Source organism: Rattus rattus, chromosome 1 (genome assembly GCF_011064425.1).
Source record: "Rattus rattus isolate New Zealand chromosome 1, Rrattus_CSIRO_v1, whole genome shotgun sequence".
Classification (NCBI taxonomy): domain Eukaryota; kingdom Metazoa; phylum Chordata; class Mammalia; order Rodentia; family Muridae; genus Rattus; species Rattus rattus.
This window is the reverse complement of record NC_046154.1, coordinates 5,601,095-5,619,097: the sequence shown is the minus strand read 5'-3', so window position 1 is coordinate 5,619,097 and position 18,003 is coordinate 5,601,095. Positions and strand designations below refer to the sequence as shown.

The 18,003-nt window shown below is 50.0% G+C and overlaps 1 protein-coding gene across 3 annotated transcripts in view; it reads left to right on the top strand.

The window, feature by feature from the left end:
- The window catches only part of Morn1 (MORN repeat containing 1), a 58,927-nt gene that overhangs the window by 15,376 nt on the left and 25,548 nt on the right, over positions 1-18,003 (top strand). For all 3 annotated transcript variants that reach the window (XM_032893495.1, XM_032893489.1, XM_032893485.1), the window contains 3 exons: positions 453-563; positions 8,607-8,730; positions 9,197-9,369. In XM_032893495.1, the coding sequence (XP_032749386.1) occupies positions 453-563; positions 8,607-8,730; positions 9,197-9,369 (408 nt within the window). The remainder of the gene's footprint in view (positions 1-452; positions 564-8,606; positions 8,731-9,196; positions 9,370-18,003) is intronic.

Here is an 18,003-nt window from a genome sequence, read left to right as displayed (position 1 = left end):
GCACCAGCGCCACAGCTCCCCCCGAAACGCAGTACCTCAGCCGTAGATACCTCCTACTCACGGGACCTCTCAGCCCAGGATTGGGTTACGGAACAACCCCACCCCGCAGCCACTGCTGCTGCCTGTGCAGCCTCCTCTAGGCTTTCTTGAGATCTCTACACTCAGACATGACTGCAAAGTGGTCCATGTCTACCTTGGCTTGGAATTCCTGGCCGGTCACTGCTCCCATGCTGTTCCTAGTGGCCTCTCCTCACACTTAGGACAGAGGTGCCATCGCAGGGGTGGGCCTAGCCAGGGACACAAGTGCTCCAGCCAACCAAACTGCCTAGCAGGTCGGTTCCTTGGGGTCTTGGCCCCAGCTGTGTCATCTTAGCCCCTTTAACAGGGTGAGAAAGGACTGGGACTCTCAATGGCAGCTGCTGCGACCGCTAAGCCTCTTGTTATGCCCCCAGCACAAGCTAAGAAGATTGTGGTTCTTGGTCCAGAGTTACTGGAAGTGGTCCAAGGATCTCCCTTCACGTTGAGTGTACAGCTACAGCAAGATGACGGGGAAGTTGCCAAAAGTAAGTGTCTTCAAGGTGTCGACCCTGTTCTTCCAGAGGAAGTGGGCTGCAGGCTCTCAAGCAGAGCAAATTGGGTAAGGTGGCTGGCTCACAGAAGTCCCTGCGGCCTGGTAACTGCAGAAGGCTCAGGAGGCCTCTAAGACAGCAGGGTGGATGCAGTCTTGTGAGTACATGAGCACACACGTGTGTGTGTGTGTGTGTGTGTGTGTGTGTGTGTGTGTGTGTGCGCGCACGCACATGCACACATGAACATGTGTTTTGACACATGCAAACCCTCACTTAGTGACTACTATGTCTTGTACAGACCACAAAAGATAAAAAGATAGTCAGATGGTGGTGGCACATGCCTTAGTCATAGCACTCGGGAGGCTGAGGCAGGGGGATCTCTGAGTTTGAGGTCAGCCTGGTCTACTGAGTGAGTTCCAGGACAACCAAGACTACACAGAGAAACCCTGTCTCAGACAGACAGGCAGACAGGCAGGCAGACAGGCAGACAGGCAGACAGGCAGACAGACAGCTTGGCTAAGCAAGTCAGCTAGACCAAGAGCAGTCTCTCACTCCTCTTTGGTATAGTCATTCCTGTTTAGATAAATGAACCTCATACCAAGACAAGGTATGGACCACCAACTTCATAAGCCCTGCCCACCATATCAACCCCCACTATCTGTTAATTTGTTCAATGCTTCCGTGAGAGACTCATAGCATACACGTGGCCTGGAGATGATGCTTCACTAGTTGATACAGACTGCTTCTGCAAAGGACCCAAGTTTAGTTCCAGGTACCCACATCAGGCGATTCAGAACCATCTGTAACCTAGCTTGGGGGCAGGGATGGGGTCTGACACCTCTGGCTCCCAGGAGCACTTGTACTTATGTGCACACAGACACACATATGTGTACATAATTAAAAATAAAATATTGGGCTGGAAGGCGGCTCAGTGGTTAAGAGCACTGACTGCTCTTCCACAGGTCCTGAGTTCAATTCCCAGTAACCAGATGGTGGCTCACAACCATCTGTAATGGGATCTGATGCCCTCTTCTGGTGTGTATGAAGATAGATTCAATGTACTCATACATAAAATAAATAATTTTTAAAAAAATAAATAAATAAAAATAAAATATTTAATATATGTATTGAGTAAGCTTAGTAACTTTATTAAGGTATCATTCACATACCATTCATCTCAGTATTAAATGATTCCATGATCTCCTTTTTTAAAAATAAGTGTTTGTGTCTCTGTGTGGTCTGCATATATGCATGCAGGTCCCACAGAGGCCAGAAGAGAGCATCAGGTTGCCTGAAACTTGAGTTCCACATGGTTACGAACCACCAAGAGTGGGCACTGTGAGCGGAACTCGGGTCTTCTGTAAGGGCAGTGTATGCCGTAACCATCGAGCCATCTCTCCAGCCATTCAGTTTTCTGTTTTTCAAGACAAGGTCTCATTTAGTCCAGCTGGCCTCAAACTGAAGAATGTAGCTGAGGCAGGCCTTGAGCTGATCCTCCTGTCTCTGCCTCTCCAGAGCTGAGATTACAGGCATGCGCCATTATGTCCAGCTAGATTCCATGATCTCTAGTAACTCTGTAGATATGGGCAGGCAGCGGCCACTACCACATCACAGTGCCCTCTCAGAACAGTCGCAGAGCTCTAGACAGATCCCTTGGTCTCATTTCCAGCCGTGTGCCTGCCCCAGTGCCTAGCTGACTTCCTGCCTCTGTAGAGTTGGCTCTGGGACATTTCGTGCAGGGGGAGCCATACCCTATGTGGCCTTTGCTTGCTGCCCTTTTGCATGGCGTTTGGAGATACTTCTGCATTGCAGTGTATGCTCACCCATCCTCCTTACGGATCAGCAGCAGCCTGTACCCCTGACAGGCCACACCTGATTGCCTCGCATTGGGACTAACATTGGGGGCATCATTGCTGTGAATACCACTCAGGTTTTGTGCTCACAGATCCTCATTTCCCTTGCGTATGTCTGCAGCATCAAATGAGCGATGTGCTCAAACTTCCGCAGGAGGTACTGGGCCTTTGGGGTAGCTCAGCATGTGAGAAGCTGGCTGCCAAAGCTGACAACCAGGGTTCAATGCTCAGGACCCTCATGAGGAGGGGGAGAGCTGACTCCCATAAGTTGTCCTCTGATTGTACATCTGTGGTGTGTACATGTATGTGTGCATATGTGTTTGTGTGCATGCACACATACACTAAATAAGTAAATAAAAAAACAAATAAATATTTAAAATACATATAGTAAGTGTCACTTTCCCAAATAGTAGCACCCGTTTGCAGTCCCCCAGCAGACTACACAGTCCTGATTATCCTTCTCCTGACAGACTGCACTCCACCCGTCGCTCTGGGGCCTATTCCCTGCTGTGTGGGAGCAGTGCTGCTGTTTTGCAGTTAAAGCAGTTTTTTTGTTTGTTTGTTTTTTGTTATTTTGTTTTGTTTTGTTTCTCTTCAAGACAAGGTTTCCCTGTATCCCTGGCTGCCCTGGAACTTTCTCTGTAGACCAGGCTGGTCTTGAACTCAGAGATCCCCCTGCCTCTACCTCCCCAGTGCTGGGATTAAAGATGCTCCTCTTGGCTACCCTGCTGGCCTTTCATTGCTCACCACACTTCTTTAGCCTAGCTGCTTCTGGTTTCCTTTAAATACTGTTTTAAGAGTGTACTTGTCTGTGTGTTTATTGTGTGTAGATGTTGTGTCTGCATGTCTGTACGCTGTATCACATGAATGCCTGATGCCTGTAGAGTTCAGAAGAGAGCCTGGGAGCCTCCAGAGCTGCAGCCATAAAAGGTTATGAGCTGCCATGTGGGTGCTGGGGACCAAACTCCAGTCCTCGGTAAGCGAGCACTCCTAGCCGCCGGCCTTCTCTCCAGCCCACATTTTTTTTTTTCATTTTTAAAAAGCTTTTATAAATTTTAAATTATAAATTTTGACAAAGTTCATCTTGCTCACGTTCAATGGGTCAGTTTTGGTTCTGTATCTAAGAATTCCCTGCCTAACTGAAGGAAGTCCACATAGACTATTTTCCTGTAGAAGTCTTATGTTATTTTAGCTTTCATATTTAACTTGGTGTCCCATTTTGAGATAACTTTTGTGGATAAGACAAATGTCTGATCCATTCCCTAGCCATGACTATTAGACACGTGACTGCTGGACACGTGACTGCTAGACACATGACTACTGGACACGTGCCCGCTAGACACGTGACTATTGGACACGTGACTATTGGAAAGACACACCCTTTCTCCATTGAGCTGCCTTGCTCAGTATCCCCCATCCCTGAGTCAAGGCTTCTGTCTGGTCTCTCAGTTCTGCACACTGGCCTGTGTGACCACTTTTACCAGGTAAATTTCTATGCCAAACCATGCCATTTTAACATCATTCTTCGGGGCTGGGGATTTAGCTCAGTGGTAGAGCGCTTACCTAGGAAGCACAAGGCCCTGGGTTGGTCCCCAGCTCGAAAAAAAAAAGAACCAAAAAAAAAAAAAAAAAAAAACATCATTCTTCAGTATGCCTCAAAAACGGGGCACCCTATGGCCGTCCTCTCTCTAACTGTTGGACTCTTTGGGAGTCTTTTACATTTCTTCATAAATTTAGAATTAGCTTGTCAATTTCTCCAACAACAAACGCCCACTGGGGTTTTGATGGGCTCGCAATGAGTCTTCCAGGGGAAGATAGTCATCTCTTAGCAATGAGCCTGTAGTTCATAGACGTAAAACTCTGTCTAATTAACACTCTGATCTGTCTCACCTCTCCAACACGCGTTTTCCGTGCACATATCTGCAGTGGTTTTTTTTTTTAATATTTATTTATTTTATGTATATGAGTACACTGTAGCTGTCTTCAGACACACCAGAAGAGGGCATCGGATCCCATTAGAGATGGTTGTGAGCCACCATGTGGTTGCTGGGAATTGAACTCAGGACCTCTGGAAGAGCAGTCAGTGCTCCTAACCACTGAGCCATTGTTCCAGCCCTCTGCAGTGGTTTTTAAATCTACTAATAAATTACTATTTCCCATGATATATTTGATTACAATTGTTTTGTTAATATGATTACTGCTGATTTTGGTATATCTTTTGGAGGTGTTTTTTTTTGGGGGGGGATTAACATAGTCTGATGTAGCCCAGACTGTCCTCAAACTCCATGTGAAACTGAGGGTGACCTTGAGCTCCTGAAACCCTTTCTCCACCTCCCGGTGCTCAGTGCAATTGTGCACCGACCACACCGCTGTATGAGATACTGGGTGAAGAACTTTACAGTTTTAGCTATGTTTAGTCTGTGACCTATTTGAAGTTAATCTTTGTGGAATAGAGGTCTGATCCTTTGAATGTGGCTTCTAGTTGTCCCAGGGCCCATTTCTTAAAGACTTTTCTTTAATGAATTGTCTTGGGATTTAATTTGCCACAAATTTTTAAATAATTTCCCCTCCATGTCTATGAAGGGTATTGGTCTGGGAATTTCTTTTCTCCGCCCACTTCCTATCCTTTGATTCTTAGAAGAATTCGTGTTGGACTGGTGTCTTTTACTTTAAACCATCTCTTCAGACTCCCTGCTTATTTTTAAAATGGAACCGTCTTGGCCAGGCACAGTGGCCGATGCCTTTAATCCCAGCACTTAGGAGGCAGAGACAGATGGACCTTTCTGTTCAAAGTCAGCCTGGTCTACGTAGTGAGTTCCAGGACAGCCAGAGCTACACACTGAGATCCTGTCTTGTGTGGTCCTAAATAGGAGCCAGTAAGTGTCCTGTTCAGTCTGGAGTCAGGTGCCATATCAGGCCCGTGAGGTGTTCAGTTTGTGGCCTGGCTTGCGGTTTCTCAGAACTCAAAGGTCCATGTTGATGAAACCCACTCCATCGAAGCCCCAGAGCACCAACAGAAAGGCACTACTGCTGTACTGGCCATATCTGAGAACTTTGCCTAACCAGAGTGTCTTAGTTAACGTCCTGTTGATGTAAAGAGACACCATGGCCACAGCAACTCTCATGAAGGAAAGCATTTGATCGGAACTGGCGCACAGTCTGGAGGCTTGGTCCCAGGGCCTCCAACATGGCCAGAGCATGTGGGTCAGGTGAGGGTAGCTAGGAGCTCTGTATCCCAATCTACAGGCAACAGGCAGAGAGGGAGGGAGGGAGGGAAGAAAAGAGGGAGGGAGAGCGCCATTTGTCCTGGCTTGGGCATTTGGAACTCCAAAGCCCACCCCTCAGTGATACTCTTCCTCCAGCAAGGCCACACATACCTAATACTACTCCCTAAGTTCAAGTATGAGTCTGTGGGGGCCATTCTTACTCAAACCACCACACAGGGCCATGAGGATTCATAACCATGCAGCCCAGGCTGGACTCAGACTCGCCATTCTCCTGTCTCTGCTTTGCAAGTATCGGATTCTAGATGTGCTTGACTTCCCCTCTCTAACTGATCCACATTAAGCACAGTTATTAATACAGTAGATGAAGACTTTTCTTCTCTTTTTTCTTTTCTTTTTTGGCCTCAGCAGTTTCCTTTCATCAGGCTGGGCAGCAAGCCCCTTTACCCTTTACCTGCTGGGCCATCTTGCTGACCCATTGCCTCATTAGTTATGACCCCATCGATTCTCTCCTGGCTTTCCTTCCCTCCTACAGATGGAGGTCTCCATCTAGTATCATCGCTCCTGGCTACCGTCTGTAATGAAGGCTGATTGTTGATGTCTGGCGGCACCTAGATTTGCTTCCCCTTGCGGGATTCCTTGGGGTGTCCTCCCCAACTGCAGGCTTCGGTTCTTCTTCCGTGATGAAGGGCGGCTGCTCCGTCATCGCCACTGGACTGAGCTTCTTGTATCCATGGACTTAGGAAAAACTTCTCAGTTTTCTCTGTTTTATTTCCCATGTGTGAGATAGCAGAAATCATCCCACTGTTTGCAGAAGCTCCTTCTCCTCTTTGCTCTTGTATTCCTTCCTTCCTTCTTCCTCCCTTCCTTCCCTCCCTCCTTCCTTTTTCCTTCCTCCTTTCCTTTCTTCCTTTCCCTCCTCCTCCCTCCCTCCTCCCTCCCTCCCTCCCTTCCTTTCTTGTTTGATTTGTTTGGATGACTTCTCCAGCTCTATTTTAGGCTCACAAACCTTTTCTTCTGCATCAGTTAATTTGTCGTGAATCTCATCACTGCATTTTTCAACCTCACTCGTTGTAATTTGCAGACTCTCTTTGCAGCCCTGGCTGGCCTTGACTCTGCAGCAGCCCCTCCTGCCTGGACCTCGTGGTGCTGGGGTTGCAGAAGTGAGCCTCCATGCCCAGCTGCACTGCACTGCACTTTCCCCCTCTTGTGTCCCTTTCTTACCTCCAGTGCTTCTGCTTCCACTGGCGAGCGTAAGAGCACAGCTACCATACTCCATCCTCCGCTCTCAGTTTTGAGACAGGGTCTCAAACTCAGCCTGTGGTTGAGGGTGCCACTGAGCTCCTGCTCGTCCCAACCCACTGCTCTAAGTGCTGGGATTACAGCCTGGATCGCAATAAATTTCCTTTTGTCCCCGATTGTTAATTCTAGCACCCTGGGTCAGTTGCAACTAATTTATTTTTTCTCCTCATTACACACCACACTTTCCCACATTCTTTGCATGCCTGGTAATCTTTGATTTAATGCCAGACATTGTAAATTTTACTTTGTTGGACGCCAGATATTTTTGTATTCCTATAAATATTCTTGAGCTTTTGTCCTGAGGCAGAAGGAAGTTATGTGGAGAAGGCGCAGTCTGAAGGAGAGAGCAAGGCCCTCAGAGCACCTAGCCAGTTTCCTGGGACTTGAGAGTCTCTCCATTTAGGCTCGTAGGAGCAAGCATGCCAGCCCCTTCAGTCCCTCGCCCGAGTTTCCTTTAGTTCTTTCTTAGCCCCATGCAGTTTCCTTTCATGGGTGCCCTAAGCTGTGCTCTGATATCCCTAGACACTGCGTAACTCCTTCCCCATATTTCTAGCTCTTTTTCTTCAGCTGAGAGAGTTTACTGGGAAGCACCAGGGTCTAAGCTGACCCTCTCCACTGCTACCTCAAGTCACCGGGGTCTGCCACTTTGTCTAAGCCTTTTCTCAGTTTGTGGAACCTGGCCACTTCCTAAGTCCTCTGTGAAGCTGGAGATTCATATCAGAGCTGTGTCAGGTCTGGGAGCTCAGGACCATCCCTCCACTCCATCACACCCCTGCCCATCACTGCCATAGCCATCCTGACCCACCCACAACAATCACGATGTCCCCATGTTAACCAGCACTTCTCTCTGCTGGGTCCTTCAGGTGTGGCCATGTGCCCGGCTCCACCAGCTCTATCTGCCCCAGAAAGGGCACAATGTGGAGAGCCAGGCCTGTCGGCATGTGCGCCCAATCAGAAATTGCTTTTAGGGCTGGAGAGATGGCTCAGTGGTTAAGAGCACTGACTGCTCTTCTAGAGGTCCTGAGTTTAAATCCCAGCAACCACATGGTGGCTCACAACCATCTGTAATGGGACTGATGCCCTCTTCTGGTGTGTCTGAAGACAGCTACAGGGTACTTATATATAAGAAATAAATAAATCTTAGGAAGGAAGGAAGGAAGGAAGGAAGGAAGGAAGGAAGGAAGGAAGGAAGGAAGGAAAGAAAAATTGCTTTTAGGGATTGGTTGTACATATGGGCCTGTATTAGTGACTGGGGAAGAGGAGGAGTGAGGCTGAGCCGTCAGCCAATGGCCAGCTTGTAGATGAGCAGGAAGAGCAGCTGACCAACCTTGGGCAAGGCGTAGCACACTGACCCATGAGCTGCCCAGGAAGAGACACCCCCTCCCCCAGAGCATGAAGGCAACTGGCCAGGGCAAATAGCCCTCGGGGACCCAAGGCCCAGAGCTGAAGAGTCAGTGTCTAGGACTCGAGGTGGAGGAATAAGGACGACGGGAAAGATAAAACCGCAGGAGACTACTTCCGCCAGGCACTCATCCGAGGAGGGCACAGACAGTTATCAGTGGGGCAGCACAGACTCCCTTCACCTCACCACCCCCAGCCTGGCCCTTCCACCACACAGTTAAAGGACACGTCTGTCTCTTGATTCCTTCCTTTGGAAGGTGAGAGCGGCCGGGTCCTGAAGATCTCAGCAGGAGTCAGATACGTGCAACTCCCGGAGTACTCTGAGGTCAGCTTTTTCAAGATGGATGACGCTCACATGGAGACACCCATCCAGACCCCATTGTAAGGATGATACACCCTCCCTGGGGCACTGAGGAGATTGGGCTGGAGAGAGGTCCCTGTGTCCTTCTTGCCCACATGTCCCGTGTACTATGACTAGGGCAGGCCTGGGATGCAGTGTCAACCAGCCAGACTTTGAAAGGTAGAAGCAGAAGCAGGTAGACTGACAGGGAGTCGGGGGTGAGGGAGAGGTGTTGAGGGAGCCATATGCCTCATAATCAGCAGACACAGGACATAGAAGAGAAGCCACTCACTGGTTCTTCTCTGGCCTTGGTTGGACCCAGCTTAGCAAGCATTTCAGGGTGAGCCACACAGCCCTCTGAGGACGACTAAATACTATTCTCCGACTAGCCTAAGTCCTAGGGCCAGGGCCAGGGCATATACAGAGCGCAGGCTGCCTCATCCCTGTCCCCCTGCCTGCCCCTTGCTCCCTTGAGCCTCAGTGCAGTATTTGATGTCTCCTTCCTAGCGGGTTCCAGTGCATTCCCTACCCTCTGTCTGTGTCAACGTCCTGGGGTCTGGAGCCCGGGTCCACTGTGGAAAGCGCCAGAGCTGACCTGCTACTCTCCAAGAAAGACTCAGAGCCAGTGCTGGACTCGGAAGCCTTCCATGGCCAGGGAGACACCCTCAGCATCCTGCCAGGTGAGTGGGTCGTAGCAGCCATCAGGGGTATCCAAGGTAACAGAGCCCTCAGAACCTGAGTGCATCAGTGACAAGGCACAGTGAACCTAGGTGAAACAGGATGCTCGGGCTATGCCCAGGCCTGAGCTGCCATAGCTGAGAGCAAGCATAGCTGCCCTTAGAGGGCCAGGGAGAGACAGGGCTTCCTCTCCTGGGTGATCCTGTAGCCCACATCCTTACCACACAAAACCAGCAGCTATGGAGGACAGCCTGTGGTCCTAGGCTGGTCAAAGCCGTAGGACCCAACCTAAGCTCAGCAGCACATTCAGTTGTGGGTCCGTGGCCCTGTCTGGTCACAGGCTGCCTGGCTTTCCAGTCCATGTCACTGCGTGTGTGTTGGTTGACCGTTCGCAGAGACGTGTGTCCTACTTCCAGGTCAGGCAGGACCCGCGCCCTGGCCAGGTCCCCCAGTTCAAAGCCAGATTTCCTCTTGAGTTGTTTGAGAATTATCCATGCAGCGAAGTGTTATCATTGCAGTCTGTTGTGCTGGTGGCATTAGGTGCTCTATACGCTGACACAATACAAACACTGCTTGTATCTTACCGTGTAGACCAGGCTGGCCAGAAACTCACAGATCCACTGCCTCTGCCTCCTAAATGATGAGTTTAAAGGCATGAGCCACCACTGTCTGACCTCTTCTGGGCTCTTAACAGAAGAGAGGAGGTTCTGTAAGAGGGTATATTCCAGGCAAAATCACACACCTTGTGTTTAGGATCCTTTGTGGACTCTGTGACTCGGGATTGACAGCCAGGATCCCCAGCCCCCGGCACTGGGATCCTAGGTCTGTGGCTCTCAGGCAGAGTGCAGGCTATAGGTCAGTGTTTCTCAACCTTCCTAAGGCTGTGACCCTTTACTACGGTTCCTCACATTGGGCTGACCCCAGCCATAAAGTTATTTTCATTGCAACTTCATAACTGCCATTTTGTCACTCATGAATCATAATATGATATCTGGATGTATAATAACATATAAATATCTGATATGCAGGATATCTAATATGTGACCCCTTTGAGAGGGTCATTTAACCCTCAAAGGGGTCACAAGCCACATGTTAAGAACTACTTCCCTGGGTAATCAAAAAGGCAAAACCAAGCGTTAAAAAACTGTAGCACATCCCAGACCTGAAATCAAGGGTAGACGTGGCATGGAGCCTCGTAATTCCACACGATTGTGTATAATCCTGGAGTAGTTGATGGTGGCTGGTTGATTTGCCAGTTAATTTTGAGACAGGGTCTTGCTTTGTATGCCACACAGACATCTTCCTCCTGCCTCAGCTTTGCTAGTTCTAGAATTATAGGTGTATGCCACCCATAATTCCTGGCAAAAGCCAGGGTTTGACCGACAATTATGGTCATGGCAAGCATGCCTTGGACATAGCTTTCCCACCTGCCTGTTGCTTCACTGTGGCTGCCAGTGGGAGCCAGAGTCCTACCTTGACCCCTTTGTCCTCTACACACAGCCCTTAATCAAGTCTCTCTGTTAGTACATAGATGCAATCACCAGGTGGCTGTCCAGTCACGTGAATACCCTGAAGATTCCACTTAGGCATGCTCCCACTCCTGACACAACTCCCTCATAGAGCACTCCTGCCCCCAAGTCTGTTCTTGCCTTTTGCCTGCTTTTCAGCCCAGGAACCTCCACATTGGCGTTGGGCAGGGACGACCCCTCCCTTACCCCTGCCCTTGCTCCTCTCTTGTGATGGCTTAGCCCTTTGCAGGCCAGAGCCCCCTGTACCCGGGCTCTGCCCATCTGCTCTCCTGGCTGTACAGCCTCACTCACCCTCTTGCCAGGTCTCTCCTGACCACAGGGCAGGCTTGTCACAGGCTATCCCACCTGTTGTGCTGCCTAAGCTCTCCTGCGCCTCCTCAGGTTCATCCTGAGGCCCAACACAGCCCTCCTGACAGTGGCTGACGGCTTGTACTCTCTGCAGTTTTGATAGTCACAGGGTAGAGGAGGGACACAAAGGACAGTGGTGAGGTGGGAGGCTGAGGTCTCAGCAGCACAGACTTGGGGTATTCCCCCAGAAGTCCTGCCGGCTGGCTGGTGGGTAGAGGTCTTTCCAGGGCAGCAGCATCTCTGAAAAGAGGATCGTCCAGACAGCCATCTTGAGAAGCAGCAGAGGCTGCAGATCCTGCCACAGAAACACAAAGGCTGGGCTGAGGGCCCATATTCTTCCCTTACACGCAAGCAACAGGCTCCAGAGACCACGCAGACCCTGCATGCCCATGAACGGAAGCCATGCTGATCTGGCCTGCGGGCCGGCAGATCCAGTGAGCCCCAGGAGGCAGCGTGGTGCATCTCCCCCTGCGTCTGTCCCCACCTCAGTCACAGGGGCAATTTCATGCTGCATTGGCAGAATAGTTCTCCTATTTCTGCATAAAAATACTCACTGGGCGCCACGCCTTCTGCTCCGAGAGATTTTCAGAGCCAAGTACTGCTGTCTCAATGAAAACCAGGCCCCAGAATTCAGAGTTTGCTCTGTGCTGCTGAAAAGTGCCTGCCCTGTCTCCTGCAGGCAGCTCCCCGGTGTGGCTCAGAGTCTGTGTGATGTTATCATAGGAAGGACAATCTAAGAAGAGGCCACCCAGGGGCACAGGGCCCCAAGGGCCCCAGAACACTCAGGGTTAACACAGGAGCCAAGCCCATGTTCAGTGTAAGACCAGTGAGGTGTTTGTCACCTTGGGGTCTCAGGCACGCAGAAGCCACAAAGAGCATGGGTCTCCTTTCAGAAGAACCACAAAGCTTGAATCTGACATGTGAAGTCTGATATTGACCTTGGTCATTCTAGCAAACACTCTGACTACATCCCAGGTCACTGTTCCCTTGAGGGCTGACCAGCACCCCTGGACTTGGCTGTGAGAGCCTGGAGGCCTTTTCCCTGTTTGTCTAACTGGATTCTACTTATTCTGTAAAATGAGGTCACCAACCTCCACAGGCCACGTGTACAACCACCCCTCCCCCATCATGTGTAGGAGGGCTAGATGAGGTAGACCTGCTTAAATCCAGACCAAACCAAGGTGGCAGACCAGGGGTCTGGGAAATGGCTTTCTATCTATTTCTACCTTTCTTAAAACTTTCCTGCCCAAGAGTCTCATGGAATGGGTAAATCTTTGCACTTTGCTCTGTCTGCCCATCTGTCACAAAAGGTAGGGTAAAGGGTCCAGGGATGGCCCAAAGGGTCCAGGGGTGGCCCAGTTTCAGGCCCTTGGATCCCATGGGAACTGAGCTGTTTTCCAAGCAAGGGAATTCCCACCCTTGTTCAGGAGTCTGTCAGCCTCCAGGGCTCCAGCACCAGGCAGGGACTGCCATGCCCCAGCACCAGGCAGCTCCTGCCATTCTTCTGTCACCATTTGCTGCACGGAAGTCCAGGTCTCTGGCAGGAAAAGTGCAAAGGCCCAAGCCAAAAGGAATAGGAGCCCAGGAGAGGCGGTTCTGTTCTCCGGCCTGTGGTGACAACGGAGAGCACACCCTTCTCGCTCAATCCTTCAGGCTTACCTTCTTTTCTGCGATTCATTTAGACAAATTTATTGTACTATTAATTTTCAAACTACGATCTGGTTAAGCTAGTTTTCCCGCTATCAACATAACATCCAAAGCTGCCCTTTCTTCCCAGTTACTGACACCCGACTGCTCTGCCTCTGTGATCCCAGCAGTGCTTTCAGGGTTCCCACCCAGCACCTCCAGTTTCCTATTGTGGCCTCGAGCTCTTTGGAGAATGGAGGAGCCCTCTGACCATTTGCGTCTCCTCCCTAGGCATTTGCAAAGTCTTTAAGTCACTCCAGAAGTTTAACTGCCCTGGGCAAGAGCAAGGTATGAAAAAGAAACCCTCCACCCTCATGGTGAGTGCCCCTGTGGCCAGAAAGCCTGAATGTCACAGCTTAGAACAGAGCCTGTGGGGGGAAAAAAAAAAAAAAAAAAAGAACAGAGCCTGTGCTGCCAGGGACCTGGCACAGGCTTCTCCCACATCTGGGGCTGCTTCTAGAGCCCCTTTCCGGGTTGGCAGGAAGGAGGCATCAGGAGAGGCACGTCTCAACCTGTGACAAGGAGCTAGAAGGCAAACCCTACACAGAAGTGCCAAGCTGTGCCTAGAGACTCCAGCCAAAGCAGTCTCATTGTACGCAGGAAAAGTGGACCAGGGACTGTGTCCTTAGAGTGGACCTCAGTACTTAAAAACTAACAAACAAACAGAAACTGATTATCTTTCTCTTGTCCCCGGCATGGTCCCTTTGCTCTCTCGCTGGGTCCCTGGTGCCAACATTCTCCCTTCTAGACGGATCCTTGCCAAGGGCCTGTGAGGCCACCTCAGGCCCTGTGGTTCAGTGCTATGTGAAGGACTGAGGGACAGCATTGCAGCAATAGCTTAGAGCTGCTTCCTATGCTGCACTGGAAGGAGCCAGGCACCATGGGCCCTGTGGGCAGGATGTCCTGACTGTGTTTGGTTGTCTCAGAAAGTGTCCGCTTACCTCACCAGCCACCTAGATAAGTCACGAAGGAGCAAGGCAGAGACAAGAGCCCACAGAGCTCAGTCAGTAGACATTAGCTCGGCAGAAGGCCTGAGATGGAGAGGACAGGGAACTGCACGGTTCTTGTTCCTGCTAGATGCCCTAGGATGATGCTTCAGTGTGGGGCACATAAGACACCACCTCATGCACAGCTGGAGACAAGGATGGTTCTCCTCCCACTCCTTCCCTCCACACTCTAGCTGATGGGCAGATATGGGACTGACCTTTGTTCCCAACAAATACTGCTTCACTGTGAGCCGGATGAGTGGTCAGGATGAGATATGACTGCTCTCACGGAACCACACAGCACTAACTTCCACTCCACTGGTGTTTGCTCCTTCCTCATACAGAAGCCAGGGGCAGGTCCATCAGCAGCCATGCAGCCCCACTTCTCTCTTTTATTCTGCTCTATGTCGTTTTGTTTACCATGGCATGATCCTAGAAGCTTCTGTCATCATACTAAATCTTACTAAGCAGGAAGTAGAACATATGATGGGCAGAACTCGATCAGACAGCCATGTATCCGTCACATGGAAATAAGCATGACAAAGGTTAGGCTCCATTGTTAGAGAAGGAGGAGAAGCTGGACACTGGGCATCTCTGCCAAACAGAGATTCCATCGAGGTGCCCCATCCACGCTGCATACACGGATGGGTGTCAGAGAGGCTCCCCAGCACCACCAGGCACAGACCATGCATCCACTCTGCATCTGTGGCAAAGGCTGTCCCACTGTGACTCCCAAAGCCCCGCAGCCCAGCCTCTAACACCCCAGACCACTGGGCTGTGATGACGGGGCTTGCAGCTATAATAGCACTGGCAGTGAGCAGGCCAGGCAGCTGCTTCTCCCAGACCAGCAGGGAGCATGGAAAGGGTCACAATGGCCTCAGCTGACTTCACATTGCATGAGTTTTCCAGGTTGACCAGTAGTCTCTGCTTAGGGTCATTCATGTGAGAGTGAGGGGACAAGTTACCTACCCCACTCCCACCATGTACTCCCTAGAGGACAGCATGTTCAATCTGCCATTTTCCACCTTTGGGTGTAGAGGGGTTTCTCTTTGGAGTAAACCAGCCCAGAGGTCAGGCTGCCCTGAGCAGGCAGAGGAGGAGGAGGGGGAGGAGGAGGAGGGAGGAAGAGGAGGAGGGAGGAAGAGGAGGAGAGGGGAGGAGGAGGAAGAAGGAGGAGGGAGAGGAGGAGGAAGAGGAGGGGGAGGAATAAGAAGAGGAGGAGGGAGAGGAGAGGGAGGAGGAGGGGGAGGAGGAAGATGAGGAGGAGGAAGAAGAGGAGGAGAGGAGGGGGGAAGGAGACTGTGGGTGAAATATAGAGCACACATGAGTCAGACCTGAAATTAAAGCAGAGCAGGAGGCAGCACACACTTTAAAGCAATTATCAGTGTTTCAACGTGTTCCCAAAGCCCGAGGCCAACAGCCATTGGTAGAGGGAGTCCCATCTCCCAAGGTAGAAACAGACCTGCCCCTCTGCAGACAAGTGGCTCCCCCAGCCTACCCTCAATTCCTCTGGCTTGCATGTGACACAATGGTCTAGTGAGAGGGAACTAGGCACCACTGGCAGGAGGGGCCTCAGGAGGCATTGTCCCTGAGTGGAGGCTACTGATCCCCCAGATAGCCTGCCACCCACAGCAGACTAGAGTCAGACCAGCCCCTCCACCCCCACATGTAGGTAGACTTCTTGAGGTTTGCTAAGAAGCACCAGCCACCAGGTCATCGAGGCCACTCTAGATGCTGCGCCTCCTCTGGGCCATCCCTGGCCTTGGCCTACTGTGCCTCCAACTGGGACTCAGGGTCTCTGGCTTCCTTGGTCTGGGATTCCAGACAATTCATGAAACAAACCCTCTGAAAACTTGTGTTTCCACTTTCACAAATAATCAAACGAAGAGAGACAATACACTCTGTGCCGGGAGCCTGAATGTCAGTAATAGGTAATTGCAAAATGTGGTATTTCATTATTCTGTTGGTATGAAATATTTCAGTTGTTTTAATTGTTTTTAAGTTTCCAGTAGACTATTTGCATTTCGATGAGCAGAACCGACAATTCCTAGGCGTGGATTATTGCCAGATATTGCAAGTCCTATTTTGGATAAATTACAGCACCCAGATTTTAGCAACAAAGCACATTGATTTTATATTCAAAGGGCTTTTTATATTTAGTCTCTTAACCTTTTGTAATTCCCACCCACAGCTTGAAGCGCAGAGCCCTTTGTGTTCCTTGTTCTCGGTGGGGCGTCTGCCGCGCCCCGCAATTTGGGCCCATTGACTCATGCGGCAGGTGCGGGTGATTGCGCGTGGACGCTGTGGGTGCCGGCTGCTGACTGCAGAATGGATGAGGTGGGCTCTGGGCCCTGTGGCTCAGACAATCCCTTGCAGATTAGCTTTGGGAACCTAGAAGAGCCAAGGCAGTAAGAGAAGGTCAGGTTCATTCTCTCTCTCTCTCTCTCTCTCTCTCTCTCTCTCTCTCTCTCTCTCTCTCTCTCTCTCTCATGCATAAACCATCCTGCTGCACGTTTCCAGTTGGTCTGCATGTTCTCTCTTTTCCATGTGTTGGATAAATGACTTTGAGTAATCATTGAATTTGATCTATGAAGAATCAACTGTTACTGTACGACAATTTTAAGAACCAAGGTGCCCTTGGCTGCTAATTCAGTCTTGCCAATAAAGTGGCGGAATGTTTAGCAGAGAATTTCTGGAAATTTTCATCACCTCACCGGGTGATACTACATTTTAATATTAATTGTCTGTGGTTAATTACGGCAGAATAGCCCGGGAGAGCCATAATTCTAAAGTGAAATTTGTACTATAAATTCTTTTGTAACAAATTATTATATATAGAGAGGGAAAATCCCAGAAAAATATAGCATGAAAAGATGTATTGCTTCCCATACCAAGGCAGCGATGAGAATGGAAGTTTGCTCAGATGTCAGTCTATGCAGATATACAAAGGGCTTGTGGGGTGTGTGGGGTCCCCACATGTTAACCGTGAGCAAATTCAGCCTGCAGTTTGACATGTCCCTTTAGCATTACTGAATTCTGTTTTTTCTCTTGAGTAAAGTTGAATCTCTCACTCACTGCTTCCCTCCCCTAGGGCTTCTTAATTCTGACAGGTTCTCTCTTTTCACATATAAAAAAAAATAAGGTTTAATTTTATTTTTGTTTTTATTTACGGGAGGAAGACATGTCCGTGCCATGGCATGTATATGGAAGTCAGAGCCCAATCATCCCGAGTCAGTTCTCTCCTTGCACTCTATGGTTCCCGGTTTATCAAACTCAGGTCAGGGTTAGCAGCAAGCCTCTCTACCTGCTGAGCTATCTCACCAGCCCCTGAGCTCTTGTTGTTTGTCTGGTGGTTTTTTTTGTTTGTTTGTTTGTTTTTTGTTTTTGTTTTTTTTTCTCTCTCTTTTCCTGTCCTAAGCGAATATATCCTAAAATTATTAAGTCTTAAGAATGAAGACGTACCTGGGGCCCATGTGAGCATGAAAGACGGAGCTTAAGTGGCATGAAGAAGGCTCATGCATGGAGTGGTCTGAGTTGGAGATTGGAGGAGGACCATGGTGGTTAGAGTCAGGACAGCAGAGTAGCTCCAGGGAGCCCCTGCCTTGACAGCCCTGAGGCAAGAGGTCAGATAAGGAAAATGAGTCCTCAGAAGCCCAAGGACATTTGAGTTCAGCACCTGTGTTATAGGCAAATGTAAACCTGATGCAGATGTGGACCTGTGCACCTCTGTGCACACAGCTGGGCCTGTGAGCAGCCCCCACCGCCAGCAGCAGAGAGAGCAGGCACACACAGCACCTACTGGTTCACGCTGCCTTCATGAGAACCTGAGTGTAGAGGCGAAGCCCCTCAGCTGATGGGAGGCAGTAAGAGTGTCTGCCAGAGGTGGGCGCTCCAGCCACATGGGGCAGGCACTGCAGGCCAGCCTCAGACCACTGGGCATTTAAATGAGGGGTGACCCTGAATCAGAGGCCACTGAGTACTGTGTGCCTGAATCTCGAAGAAACATGTCTCGGACGTCATGTACGGCTAACACCATGTGGCGTTTTATGTGGCCTTGAAGCCCCACAAAACCCTGCCAGAGTCCAAG